This window comes from Acanthisitta chloris, unplaced genomic scaffold (assembly GCF_000695815.1).
Source record: "Acanthisitta chloris isolate BGI_N310 unplaced genomic scaffold, ASM69581v1 scaffold20451, whole genome shotgun sequence".
NCBI classification, from domain to species: domain Eukaryota; kingdom Metazoa; phylum Chordata; class Aves; order Passeriformes; family Acanthisittidae; genus Acanthisitta; species Acanthisitta chloris.
The window spans coordinates 18,755-32,837 of record NW_008654576.1 but is presented as its reverse complement, the minus strand read 5'-3'; the positions used below and the strand labels follow the sequence as shown (position 1 = coordinate 32,837).

General features: G+C 38.9%; 1 protein-coding gene across 1 annotated transcript in view; it reads right to left on the bottom strand.

The window, feature by feature from the left end:
- Positions 1-1,244: 1,244 nt before the first annotated feature.
- UBP1 (upstream binding protein 1 (LBP-1a)) overlaps positions 1,245-14,083 on the bottom strand; it is a gene marked incomplete at its 5' end in the record, with an annotated part of 27,354 nt that continues 14,515 nt past the window's right edge. Inside the window, 8 exons of the mRNA XM_009083587.1 lie at positions 1,245-2,135; positions 3,098-3,149; positions 3,704-3,846; positions 5,174-5,283; positions 5,944-6,034; positions 7,496-7,589; positions 7,824-7,878; positions 8,682-8,785. Of these exons, the coding sequence (XP_009081835.1) occupies positions 2,098-2,135; positions 3,098-3,149; positions 3,704-3,846; positions 5,174-5,283; positions 5,944-6,034; positions 7,496-7,589; positions 7,824-7,878; positions 8,682-8,785 (687 nt within the window). The remainder of the gene's footprint in view (positions 2,136-3,097; positions 3,150-3,703; positions 3,847-5,173; positions 5,284-5,943; positions 6,035-7,495; positions 7,590-7,823; positions 7,879-8,681; positions 8,786-14,083) is intronic.

Here is a 14,083-nt window from a genome sequence, read left to right as displayed (position 1 = left end):
ATGTCAAACTTGAACTTGCAATTATTTCAAATCTAACCTTAATTTCTCCTGGAAGCAGAAGATCCGTGTGAGTGCATCGGGTGCAGGATACATGCCTGAGCTGATCTGCTTCCCCTCCTTCCCCTTACCTACCTGAATTGCCAGGGCAGGTCTTGCAATAACCTGAATCTTAGCAACAGAAGTATCTCTAAAGTGTGTGAGGGGAAAAAAAAGTCAACAGAAAGAAAAGCACATTTACAAAATTATTGAAAAACATTTATTATACTTAAATTGAAATGTGTACATCTTATTAAAAAACAAAAGCAATTTGCTGGTGCCATAATTTAATTCCAATTTCAAGTGAGCTGGACAAACTACTGTACAACTTTCAATATTCTTTAAAATTAGATATTTGGATACTTTCCAATCAAGGATTTTTCCACTTTTATAAAACACTTGGATTTGAATATGGTGTGAGCTGAAAAGACACGAGTGTCAGTTCAGGAAAATACTAGGACCAAACAATACCCAAAGATGAAGAAGTTATAGGCAGAAATGTTTAAGTACATAAAATTTTACTTTCAGTGCAGAAAAAAACCAAAACCAAACAACCAAAAATAGGAGAAAACCTCTAGGTTTGATGAATTCAAATTTTCAAAATGCTACAGCTTTAAGAAGCTTTTCTGCTAAGCACTGGAGCCAGTTATGGAAGGGGAAATGAAAAAAAATCCAAGTTGCTTTTTTACATGCTGTAGTAGCTGCTTACGTGGAACACCGCAGCACTAAAAAGCCAACTATTCCCAAGATTTTAAACCAGAGATCAAGGTGGAAGTTTCCAAAGGCACAGAATGACAGCTCTGAAACTGTCACCTCATACCTTTGGCAATATTCCCCTCTAAGTACCTAACCAGTTGAAACTTAATGTTACCCTAGGAAATGCTGTGCCGTGACTTTACAAGAGAGATCCAACATACCAAGAAAGCACATTGCCTGATTCAAAGAAAAGTAACAATTTGGTCATATGGAAGAGGCACTGTAGCAGGTGTACACAGTATGGATCAGAGGGCTGAGAAAGGGCAATGGAACAGGTAAGAGATTTGTCCATAAAACAGCAACTCCAGCAGGGAATTCACCTGCAGGAAAGGAGACTTACAGGGGGTGTATTTAGTGTTTCTTAAGCAATTCATTCGCTGTTGCTGAAAGCTACGACAGCCCTGTGGTGCCAGTGGGTCATCCTCCCTCATCAGCAGAATTCCACTAAGTCCAGAACCCCACCTCTCACTCACTGCTAGAGTATTTTTAAACCCACAAGTTAACAAGCAAAGAGTTAAACTGCAGCAGTGCTCCGCAGAGAACCTAGGAAACTAAACATAAAGGATGCATAGGCAATTCTTTTCCATTAAATTCGTTAAAGCAAAACACAATTACTTGGTACCCCTTAGGATTTATATTAATCCCTCCAATAAGGTACTATTGATAATGCAGTTTGCTGCATGCATATATTGCATCTGTCTAGGGCTTCTTAAAAGCCCTATTCTGGCATTTACACTTCTTACATACACTCTTATACACAATTTACACGGGAAGCTGTTTTGACAGCTTTACTCTCAAAGACCTGACAATCTGATCACTATCACCTTAACTACTCATCTCCACACAGATTAGCATGTGCTCTGCTAACATCAAAAAAATAAACCCAGCGTAAGGTACAAGCACGTAGTAGACAAACTGGCACAGAAAGGTAAATGCCCCAAAATAAGTTTACATTCATCTCCAACTGGATACAGAGGACAGAAAAGCAATGCTGCTTCACTTCTATGGACTGTATCTACTGGCCATAATTTGCCTTATTTCAGGAAAGGGCAAGCACCTTTGCTTACATTGTCTTCCATGCCTGTACGTAAGCTGTCATGGCATTATACCTCTCATGAGGACACTTAGCTATGGCAGTGATAAGAAAGTTCACCTATCAAACAGCTCATTAGAAAGGTCATTTTGTGTTTTCAATATGAAACATCTTATACAGTGAAGTTAGATCCTAAGGTTTTGGATGATCTTCATAGTCTTTAGGCAGGACTTCATTCTGCGTTGGAGTATCAGTCTAGCAATTGTGTGATGTCACTTCAGAATTATGTGGAAGCCTTCACCATTTTCAGCTAAAAAAGAAGAAAATGTCAGTTTTGCTCATAAAAGTAAGAGCCAATGCACCAAAACACCCAAGCATGGACTTGTTTTTTACTGCATTGAAATGGTTCATTACTACTAAACTGAAACATGTGCAGTGTCAGTAACTTGATGTTCAGGCTAAACACTTGAAGAATAACGTGAAAATCTCTTTGGTTTGCAGTGACAGTCAGTATCACAGAAAGAATATAAACTTTCCTGTGTTTTAATCTTCTGTTTTGTGATGTGCAGCCTTGGACTAGAAAGCTAAACAGAAGCAGTGTTAACCCAAAACCCAGCAGTGGATTTTATGCTTGGAAGTTGGCAGTACTGCCAGCTGAGGTCTCTGACCATCACTAAGCACATTTTCATACTGCACAGAACAATTAGCTGATGCTGATAAAGTGAAGCAGACTTTCAAAACATCTCATCTACAGCAGAAACAGTTTTTAAAAACTTCCTACTTGTGCTGAACAAAAATATTACAATGAACAATTTGTAACTGGATTCCTAAGGAAGGGTGGGATTCAGCAACAACCGACTGAAGGCGATTATTGACTACAATGACAGGACAGAATGTTGCATGCAGTTCTGCTATCAGGACTCAGTTAACATTCAGTTTCTGCACTTCAGAGGTTCTACTTAGTTCTTAGTATTTTTTAAATATTCTGAAACTTCACCATTCTCACAATTACTAGCAGCAAACACTGCCCAGTGATCGCTGACTGAATTTTAAATGAGGTTTGTTACCAAATGCTGCAGGGGTTCTGGACTGAAAGCTTGGAGAAAAAACTGAGCTGCTACAAGAGGCTGAAAGCTCTGGCTAGGAGAGGAGGAACTCAGGGATGTTTTCTGCCACTATGTATGCAGACCCTTTTTTAGTTTCCTTTCTCTAAATAAGGCTCCTTGGTAGAACAAACATTTAAGTTTTAGACTGTCAGCAAAGACAACGTACCTTTTATTGTGGTGAATAAGAAACAACTCTCATCTTGAAAGTTTTGAACCATCTACAAAAAAAAAAGTTTCAAAACCCTCCTGAGTAAGACCAAGGCAAAAATAAAAAAATAAGTCATTCACCAGATACTAAACAACCTTTTATATGCAATTCCATATCTCTGATTTTGTTCAGCAAGTGACAGACATACACCAAATTAAAACTGTCAAAATACTGCTTGTTACTCACGTGACAACCAGTTGGGAGCCTATTAGTGCTGGCTGTAGTTTTGAAACTCTTGAGTATGTGTAGCAGACACTTGAATAAGCTGAGTTCAGCACTATTTAAATGCTCCCTGCCTTTGGGCATGTTCAAAATAAACACATACTAAGTAATTACTGCAGCACCTCAGAACTACATAGACCAGTTCTCACAGTTTCAACTGAGTCAGGTCAAAGAAGAGAGACATTTACAGGATTCTTCTGCTTATTTTAATGTAAAAGGAAAAATAAGTGTCAGAAAATAATAGGTTGCATTATCAAACAGAAAAAACCCCAGTACTAAAGAAGCAAGCAGAGAATCCTCCACTCTAATTTATAAATAAAGCATCAAGAAAATTTCCATTACCTGATCACTAACGAGAATGTGGATGCCTGTGGGACCCTGTCTGTAAACCTGGTTGATCTGATGCAAAGGAATATTGAATGCCAAAGCAAGCTTGCGTGTGACTTCTGAGGCTGCCATTTCCTCTAAGTAGATTGCATGATAAACTACAACAAAACAGAATCAGTTACATAAGCACAGGACTAATGGCTAACAGGTACTTACATGAAAAAAAAACCCTAATTTATTTATACCCTGGGCTTTAAAACAATTTATAAACTTTTAGTTTACTCTCCCCTTGTTCTCAGCTAAGAAGCATGAACTGCCCTGACTTGTCTGTCTTTCAAGGTAAGGCCATAAGCACAAACTCTAACAAGGAGGAGGCTTCTATTTGCCCTGAGACTGAAGGCAGCTTCCACATTTTTTCCTGTATCCTGCACAAAAAGGCAGTCATGTCAAGCAGACTTAAAAATGGGTTTTTAGAGAGTCACCCAAAACTGGTGCTTTAAACAGGGATGTAGACTTTGGTTTTTGGTAAAGAAAACCCTTTGCAGCTGTCTGAATAAACTTCCTAGTGATCACCTGAGAGCTGAAGGGCAGTGGGGGGAAATACAACACAGAAAGCAAACAACAGTAAAACAAAGCAGCCACTCGGTTTGGTGCTGCATTTACAGTCCTATAGCTTTATTTAATAGTGCTGGAAGCCCTTGGCAGCTCTGTATTTCCACATTCTTCTATCCCAAACCAAAGACTGATGATCTCCAGAGGGAAAACATGTATTTGACAGTGGCAGTCTCCTATTTACAGATCCTCCTCCGCCTCAAGTCTTGCATGGAAAATACACAAGCACTACTGCAGTAGCAGCTGTACAGATTTCAGCTGGGGAGGGAGAGCTCTTCTCTCAAAGCCAAGGGCAAGAAAAGAATCATTTCAAATAGCTCCATTCTCTTAAGATAATATTTGTTTTGTCAATTCATGTCAAAGTTCCCATTTTGTTGAAACAGCAGCTGTCTATCAGGAAAATACTACTAAAATTGGGAGCCTGTGCATGGCTTGGCTGTTACTCCCTGTCCATGCTCTACCAGCTGCAGTTGAGTTGCACAGACAATGAGAGCAAAACCTAACAGAAAATGGGACAGAATTCAAGGGGTTTATTTACACATAGCTGTTACAAGGCACCTACATTTATCTGGTTGGTACCTTGTCTGTAACAATGTGCACAGCTAATTTAAGAGCTCCTTAATTAATTACCATGCAACTACAAGTTAGTTTTATCCATGGACTGAAAAAAACCCCAATAATTTAACCCCAAGAAGTTTTAGGTTCTGTGCAGTGTTAAAGCAGCAATACTACTGTGAATGCCATTTCCTATGGTCTATCTGTATGCCAGAAACAAATTCAGCCCCTTCACTATTCCTTTTTCCTTCCCATCTATCTTGTTTTGGACTTTGAAGACACAGAAATGTTTAGCTGAGACACCGCTGTGCGCCGTACCGTATATTGCACCATTGCTGCTCTCACCATTGCCTGCATCTTGTCTTTCCAGTTGTATGCCCCTTAATGGCTCCTGGCAGACATAGATTGTTAAACGGGGCCTAACAGACCTGCAATCCAAGGAAATCACACGTCAGAGAAAAGGCCATGTGCCCTGGAAACACAGAAACCAGTATGCCACAACTGCAGATTCCTTATGCTAACACTACACTTGACATGTTTTCTTTCACTGACCAAAAAGAAATAAATATACAGGTAAGTGGCCTCGAAGATCCTACTGCATTTAAACAAAATTTCAATCAACTCAGAGCTCATCAGGATGCTGCTTGTTGGAATCCTGGGACAGAGCTACTGAGTAACGATAACTCTTACAAGTGCCCATTTCAGTTAGACATGTCACCTGGGATCTGCCTGTGTCAGCACTCACACCTGCAACCTCAAAAAGCCTCAGGTTGTTCTTAGTTCCCCTAAATGACAAGTTTTGTGTCTTGGCAACAAATCCATCTGTATCCAAGAAGTGGACAGGGCTCAACTGCACTGGTGCCAGCCTTGCATCCCTCTTTCAAACTGCTCAGTGCCTGCATCTCCCCTGAGCCTGCCCTGAGGACACACACAGGAGGCAAAACACATTGCTGCCAATTCCTGAAGCAGCTCACACAGGCATCAAGGCCCATCCTCATATCAACTTCGCAAATCTCCCAGTTCTAGAATCCCCCATGTGTAGTAAATGACAGAATAAAACCCCCTCAGCCTCACAACCAGCACATTACCTGGATTTCAGTGCATTGTATAGCCGAATTCCATCGGCTGGACCACAGATTTGTACCAGATCTTCTCTTGTCAGCTTTAATAAATCAGCACCTGGAGAAACACGTAAGAATTTAATGAAGATTATTTTAGAGCATCTATACTTCTTTTAAAATAAACTGTATATTCATTTAAACCAAGAGTAACAAACTCTGCCATTATAAAACTGGAATCCTCCAAACAGGAATAAGCAAGTAAAATTCAGAATGGAAACTAGTGAGACCTAAATAATAACAACCTATTTTCCAAAGGTGGTTTGCTACACTTGATATTGTTCACTCCTTTGCAACAGCAGGAGTCTGCAAGGCACATGTTTTCTGCAGAGACAGATGACTTCTATATCCAAACAATGGCTTAAAAGTTTTAGCTGGCACCCCAGGACAGTGTATTTTGAACACATGTAAAATACAGGGCAAAGACATTTGATGGTTTCTCCCTCACTGAATCCCAGGCATTCAACTCACAGAGCATATCCTCTGTGCACTTAAGTTATGACAATGCACTCATGGATAGAGGATGCTACTAAAGGTGTGATATAGAAGATGAATAACTAAAGTAGTGTGGGCAAATCAGTACATCAGCAACTTGGGGCGAGTCCAGGTTGTGGGATACTTCCATCCAAAATCAACTTGGGTTTTCTTTTTTTTTTCCAAAATGACCCTGGGAATGAGTGATCCATGAAAACAACTGCTTCCCTGAAGGCTTACTTTAGAAAAGGAAGCTTCAATAAAAGATACTGAGCACATCTAAACACAAAATGGGAGGAAGGATCCTTCTGAGAAACAACATGGGCGCCAACAAAGAAAACAACAGTCTGAAAAATCAGGCATTGTAATAGGTGAGTGAGAAAACAGGAAAATAAGGTAGTCTTGAGTCATGAAAATACTCCACAGACTATCTAGGAATGCACAGGTAAAAGCCAGCAAAAATAATTTAGCACAGCCCTTAGATACTATAAAAAAAGTCCCCCACAGCTGAGGTAGGATTATAAAAGCTCTATACACCACACCTCTTGCTTCAAAGAAAAACCTATCAGCCAGCCAGTACTTGACTTCTATAAAGATAACAAAAAAAAGAAGAGTAGTTTTCCAAGAATCTTTGTCAGAAATTCGATACTAAAATCCACTGAGAAAGCTTAGCAACCCTACTACGAGAAGCAAAGATCAAAAAGTGACCAGTAGCAAAAGAATAAACCTTCCCTTGAGCAGGGTACAAAGGGAATCGTGACAGAAGCAGGAGCTAAGCCAATAGGCAGAGAAGGAATTTTACCCACAGTGTGTACTGTGCCATCCCACCCTTTGCACAATTACACGCAAGATTAAAGGAGCAAACAGTGAAACACAGCCCCACATGGTGCATCCACTGCCATGTCTTGGGCCCAGACATACAGTGGAAACTGCACTGCCATTTAATAAGCAAATTCACAAGTATCTATGCCATACTGTTCTTCGAGAATTATTTTCCCACACAGAACTTGCTCAGTAACAACGAAAAAAAAAAGTGAACTATAGATACCTGAGAAATTTGAAAAAAGCCTTGTATAGGCAGAGAACCTATTCTTGAGCAACCATTGCTGAGTTTCCTGGATTGTGGCTGAAGGATGAAGCTGCTGTAAGAAACAAGATGAGATATGATAATTTGAATACTAAAAAAACCCCAAACCCCAAGCCATTAAAAATATCATGAGATATGATAATTTGAATACTAAAACAAAAAAAACCCAAGCCATTAAAAATATTCCTCAAACCCTTCCTCAGTACCTATTAATATCAAGTATAAATCAAATGTCCTGACACAACTATAAAAACATAGCCATGGTCAACACCAGAAAGCAAACACTCACATCTCCTGACCCTTGAGAGGTTCCATCTCCTTGATGATTTGGGGAGGAAGAATTGCTACAGATTAAAAAAAAAAAAAAAAAGTATTACTACAATTTTATAAACCAAAAATATCTCATCACTAAAAAATAATTTTAAATTCCCAAAACAATAAATTTCACAACACAGACTGAAACTTGCTAAACTCAAGAGAAAGATCATCCCACTTCAATATGGAATTGATCTGTTTCCTATTTCGTATATCCTTTATCAGCTGGAGAAGCAGCTTTACCAGCACTTGAGGGATGTTACATGACCACTTAACTGTCTTAAAGAGTGACCCAGGGAGAAGCAGTAAAATACAAGGCAGACACCAACCAGTACACAGAGGAGACAATACCACTGTAAAAAGTATTTCGATCAAATGCAAGTTTGATTACAGTAGTTTAATTAACACATCACTACCAAATGTTTTTATACCAATGCAATTTTTGTTGAAAAGCTTGTGACAATAATTGTTGCTTTTTTTTCTTGCCAATTACATTAACTGTGTATGAGGAGAAGAAAGACTGTTCTTACTGAAGAAAGCTAAAAATAGTTCCATAGACAAGGACTAATTTAGAATAGTTAAAAGGTAAAGTGTTTGCTGTATGACAAAGAAGCTGTTTTCAAAAATGCATAGTAAGAAAGGAAAATGGTGAAGCAGAAGTAATTACCTTATAATTGAACCAAATGTCATACTCTAAAATGATTATTTAGTGCAAAACAATCTCTCATTCCCCCCTGGAACCAGAACACAGTTGCATTTACTCAGAAGACACTTTTGAATAAGCCCAGTTTTAAAATGTTCTCTTCAATCGGGGTACAGAATAGAAACCCACCTGTCTGGGACACTGTAGGTATTATGCTGAGCAGAGGTAAAAGTTGGAGCAGGAGTAGGATTGTTGTTTACAAATGTTGTAGGAGTATCAGGCCATGGTGAACACTGAAGATAAAGAATTGAAACTTAAGTTTCTCTTGACAATACATTTTCACTCTGACACACACTTCTTTCATTTAAAGTAATGGTTTTATCCACAGAGTATTCTGATTTGCAATTCCAAATAAAGATTCCCTCTACCCCGCACATTACATGCAGATACTCCAGGTAAAAAACAGTTCTGTTTTATCTTGTTCTTTCATGAATATTCCTATTTATACTGTCTTCTGGTTTAAAAAAAAAAAAAGGTATTATTGGTGAATCTGACAAAAGATCTGTACAGATTATTCAGTTTAAAACCAAACTAACCAACCCCCAGCCATCTGCTGGAAAAAACCTCCTTCCATCCTGCAGGGGATGAAAAGGCTGTATAAACTGCAGGTCTTGTGACATGACAATAAGGTGCTCAGTAACAGTAAGTAAAACCATGGAGCTAGACTGCACCTTGTGGGTAAATTGAATGTATCTGCCCTGGCAGCAGTTAGATACAAATGGAATTTTCAGTAGAAATCTTCCGAGTTCAAAGTGTTTACTAATTTACTGCAGGACTAAAATGATGCTTACTTACATGGACTTAGTAAACCAGAATTTTTTACACAAATTTAAGTCATCACAAGTATATGATAAGCAGCTGTCCAACTGTGTCTGCCTTTTCTTTGGTAATTAAAAAAAATAATTATGGTAAAGCCCTTCAGAACATGGCTAGCTTTTAGTGTTCCCAATACCACTGCAAATCCAGTGTTTTAAAGGAAAAAAACCAAACAGGTTTTGTTAATTTCAAAGACATGATTAAAACAGTTAAGTAGCCCAAGATGAGCTAAGCTAAGACCATGCCTGTTAAAACAACAACAATTTCTGATATACTTGTCATGTGCCAACTAAATACCCTGTAAGGGAATTTCCAGAGTTGTATCATAGTCTTGTAAGGAGGAGGGGAACAAGTATGACCTAACATCAGTGGAAACTTGTTTCAACAATCTTGTGTTGAAAGACCTTTCTGCTATCCAGGGGAAACAGTAAGTAAGTGCAGCACCAGCTGCCATCTTCTGTGAGACAGTTAACAACACTTCTGTGCTGGACTTTGGTCTTCAAGTGTCAGAGTAAGATGGAAGCTCCTTAGCACGGCACACAGGATTAAAAAAAAAAAATGAGGTTTGCATGCAAACAGCTTAAAAATTAGGAACTTGATCTGTCAGAGATGTGATTCAAACAAGTGTTTTTGCTAGACAGTGTGCACAGTCTTTGATTATACAGTCACCCTGCAGGCTACAGACAGTACCCCCAACACCAAGTACACTCCTCTGTGACTTTGTAAGATGACACATTCCTCCTCCTGTGTATTCTCATCTGTTGTTTCTCTTCTCGAGCTCATTTTAATGCTAATCTCAAAGATGTTGCATTGCAGCAGGTAGTACAAGAGGCCTTCATTCCCTGATTATGTGGTCCAAAGCCATAATTTTAAAACAAAAGCTCAACATAATAATGTTAATATTTGTTCTTCTGAAATATTTTGAAAGTGTAATTAATTTTCTTTTTCTGACATTCTCTCCCTACATTTTAATCTAAAATGTTTACTTGGACACACAGATGTCAGCTCTACATCCTTAGCTTCCACTCCCTTGGAAGTTTCCATTCAACATATAATTAAATTCAAGGGCAGGGAAGAAGGTACTGATGCCAGAGAACAGCTTTTGAGCCATTCCCAAGGCAGGTACTGCAGTGAATGTTTCTGTCCTTCAAACACAGCTGAAGCTGTTCCCAACAAACTTCTTAAATTCAAATCCAGGAAGAAGCACGCTTGAAATATGTAGAAAAATAAAATCCCAACCCAAAACAATCAGCTTTTCTTATCCCATAAACACACTTTCCTACCTTGTCTCCTCTTCCAGCAAAAACATCACTAACTATCCACTGAGACTGAATCAGTTGATTAGAAAGGAAAAAAGAAGTAGTAGTAGTAGTAGGAAGTGCAATTCTACTGCAACACACCTATTGGCCCAGCTCCCCTTCTTCTGTCCTACAGTTTGTGGATGGAAAAATTACTATTTGAACACTGAGACATTTAATTCTGAAAGGTTCAAGGAACCAGCAATTAACCAGATATGGTTACACTTTTGGAATCACTCCCATGCACAACTGTCCTGCACTACACAAACCCATGGGTTCAGAAATAAGATTATACAAATGCCTGGGCAAATCAATCCATTGACACTAAAAAGATTAAGCAGGGGATGTGCTTCCTAACATCCTGCATGAGAGTTCTAGGCCCTGGGGTAGTTACAGGGGGGAATGGATCACAAAGTGGCACAGCTTCCCTGAAACAGCACCTGCCACTGTCAGGGACAAAACACAAGACTTCACAGACTCATGGTCTGATCAATCCAGACATTTCTTGTATTCCTAAAGGAAAACCGAGTTAACCAAAGGACAGTCAGCAAGCTAACGACACTAATACAGGAGCCCCTGGACACAAACTGAGGAGAAAAATGCCATCCTGTCACAGGGAAGCATTCAACTCTGTAAAAAGCCAACACAGAACAGAAAGAAGATTGGCATTATATCTTCACCTGTACTAAACAATTAATATATATTGGTGAATTTACCAAGATCATGTTTGTGAGGTGTCAAGAGTAACTGCCCTCCATTTCCAGTACATTGATGCAATACTACTGACACAACTGTACTCTGGAAATTATGTTTGGAAACAACACATGGATTAATTCTTGAGGAGAAAACTATTTTGGTTTCAGATCTTTAACAGCCTTCTGTATAGGCCACGAATGAAGCTAGAAAGTGTTGACCAGGGGGTTTACTGAGTTAAAAAGGAACGTAAGAAATCTTCCTAAGTATGACTTTTCAGATTCAGGATATACAGCATTTAAACTCAGAATGTTCCCAACTTCTGAGGAATTGCAAAGTCTCAAGTTATTCTAAGCCACTGTTTAATGTCCTTTCCCTTCCCACTTCCAATCTACCAGAACCTGCATCAATTTATGCTTTACAAGAGTGTAAAGCTGAACCTTGGCAAAGAACTCTATACTATATTCAAATACCAAATAAACACGGAAACAGAATAAAGTAAGTCTAATTTGTTCTCTAAGTTAGACTTACTATACTTGGGAACACAGCATCAATTTTATTATTACATGTTATAGAGCTTTTTCAACAAACCTGTAAAATCCAGGGTTCTTGCCACAAATCACTACAGTTGATGGCAAAAGCAAAAAAACCCCACTTCTGTGCATATAGACTTAATTGCTGTGAATACAGAAGTAAAGAAGGTATTCCCAAAATGTGAAGTCACCCACAGTACATATCCTGTATGCTACTGATCCTGCTGTATGAAGCACAGATGTAAGGAGAAAGAAATTGAAGAAATACTATATGCTTACATTGCTAAATTAGTTTTGTGCCATCTCCACTTTCTGACTCATATAGCCTCTAGAAGGTTTTATACTCCAAATTTAAGTGACAGAAAATATTTAACTTCTGCACCAATCTTTCATGTCCAAAACTTAATGTTCCCATTTATTTCAAGGCCTATGCTGCAAAATCTCCTAACTTCCACATGCTTACAACCAGCTCTATTCTGCAAAAAAATGACCATTTGACTAAGTTTAATCACATGGTAGCTTATATACCAATATAACAATGAACCAAGATATCACAGAAAGAAAAAAAGTGCAAAGAACCAACTATCACAATACAAATTGGTTTGCTATTTCAAATTCCAAGCAGAGGAAAGAATCTGGTAGGGTGTTTTTCTCTTCTTCCTTACATAAGCACTAGTTTCTATGTACTAGGAGAGACAAAAATGCTCTCAGGCACACAGTGTGATTCTTGGGGATGTCCTGTGCAGAGCCAAGAGTTGGTCTCGATGATCCTTGAGTGTTCCTTCTAACTCTGCATATTCTGTGATTCTGTGAAAACAAAGTGCCTGCTTCATAAAATGGCCCCTGACTGAAGGTCACCTGGACATAAATATCCACTCTGAGGTCCAGAAGGCAATGTTAAGTTTGTAGCCTGCTGTATCTAGAGAAAAAGTCAAGGCTCCATAGCATGAAAAATCTTAACAAGCAATTATGCTGGTTTCTGCTGGGATGGAGTTAATTTCTTCTCAGTAACTGGTACAGTGCAGTGTACAGGAGAAACTGGGATGCAGCACAGCCAGGGCAGGTGACTTGAACTAGCCAAAGGGATATTCCACACCACAGAACATCATGCCCAGTACATAAGGGGAAGGGGAGCTGATCCAGGGGCTTGCATCAACAGGGCTGCATCAGTGTGCAGGTGGTGAGCAACTGGATTGTGCATCACTGGTTTTGTTGCTTTTTCTTTCACTTCTTTTTATTACCATTAGCATTTTATCTCATTCTGTTCTCAATTATTAAACTGTTCTTATCTCAACCTACATATTTTATTTTCTCCTCCCCATCCCTCCGGGCTGGGGGGAGAGGGGGAGGAGGGAGTGTGAGCAGCTGTGTGGTTCTTGGCTGCTGGCTGGGGTTAAACCACGACAGCAGTTTAGCTGTATATCTGTCAGTTTGGAAAACACTGACAAACTCTGCAGAAATTGCAGTGAATGCACTGAATTCTGATGCATGAAGTGAATTCAAAGCTGTAATGGAAAAGCATATCTAAATAGCATTCTTAGGAAAATGAGTGATAAGGAGAAGATGGGTGATGGCAATTACTAAAAAACCTTCTGGCTCTTAGGAAAGGACAGAACAGCAGAACAGGAGGACCATTCAGAAAGGAAGCTCCACAAAACTCCTTGCATTGTGTTAGAATGCCATACGTATTAAATTGGAAAAAAAATTAGATTTTCTGAAGGAAGCACAGTAAAAAACCAAACTGTCCAAATCTGATTGTGACTGAGCTGAAAGTAGTCATAGGAGGAAAAAATACACCAAACAAAAATAGAAATATCTAACAAATAGAACAGCAGAATCTTAAGAGGGGCAAAATAGAAAAGCCAACATATAAAATGAGATGCAAAGAGCAAGGAATAAAATAAGACAGTCTATATAACAGGTTAGGTGTAGGAGGAAGATAAGAATACACAGCTTTAAAAAAGAAGAGAACATATAGATTGGATCAACATTCATTTCTGGAATTCAAGAAAAGATAACAGAACTATTTCTGGGCATCTAGGAAGCAGCACTGGCTAAGTAACAGGCAGCACTCTTGACTACATCAAGGAAAATACACTCCAAACAATTCCTTTTTTTTCTTGCAATGAAACCACAGTTCCTAGGCCATGCAAAGTAAAGAGATCCATAATATATATAAACACATAATATG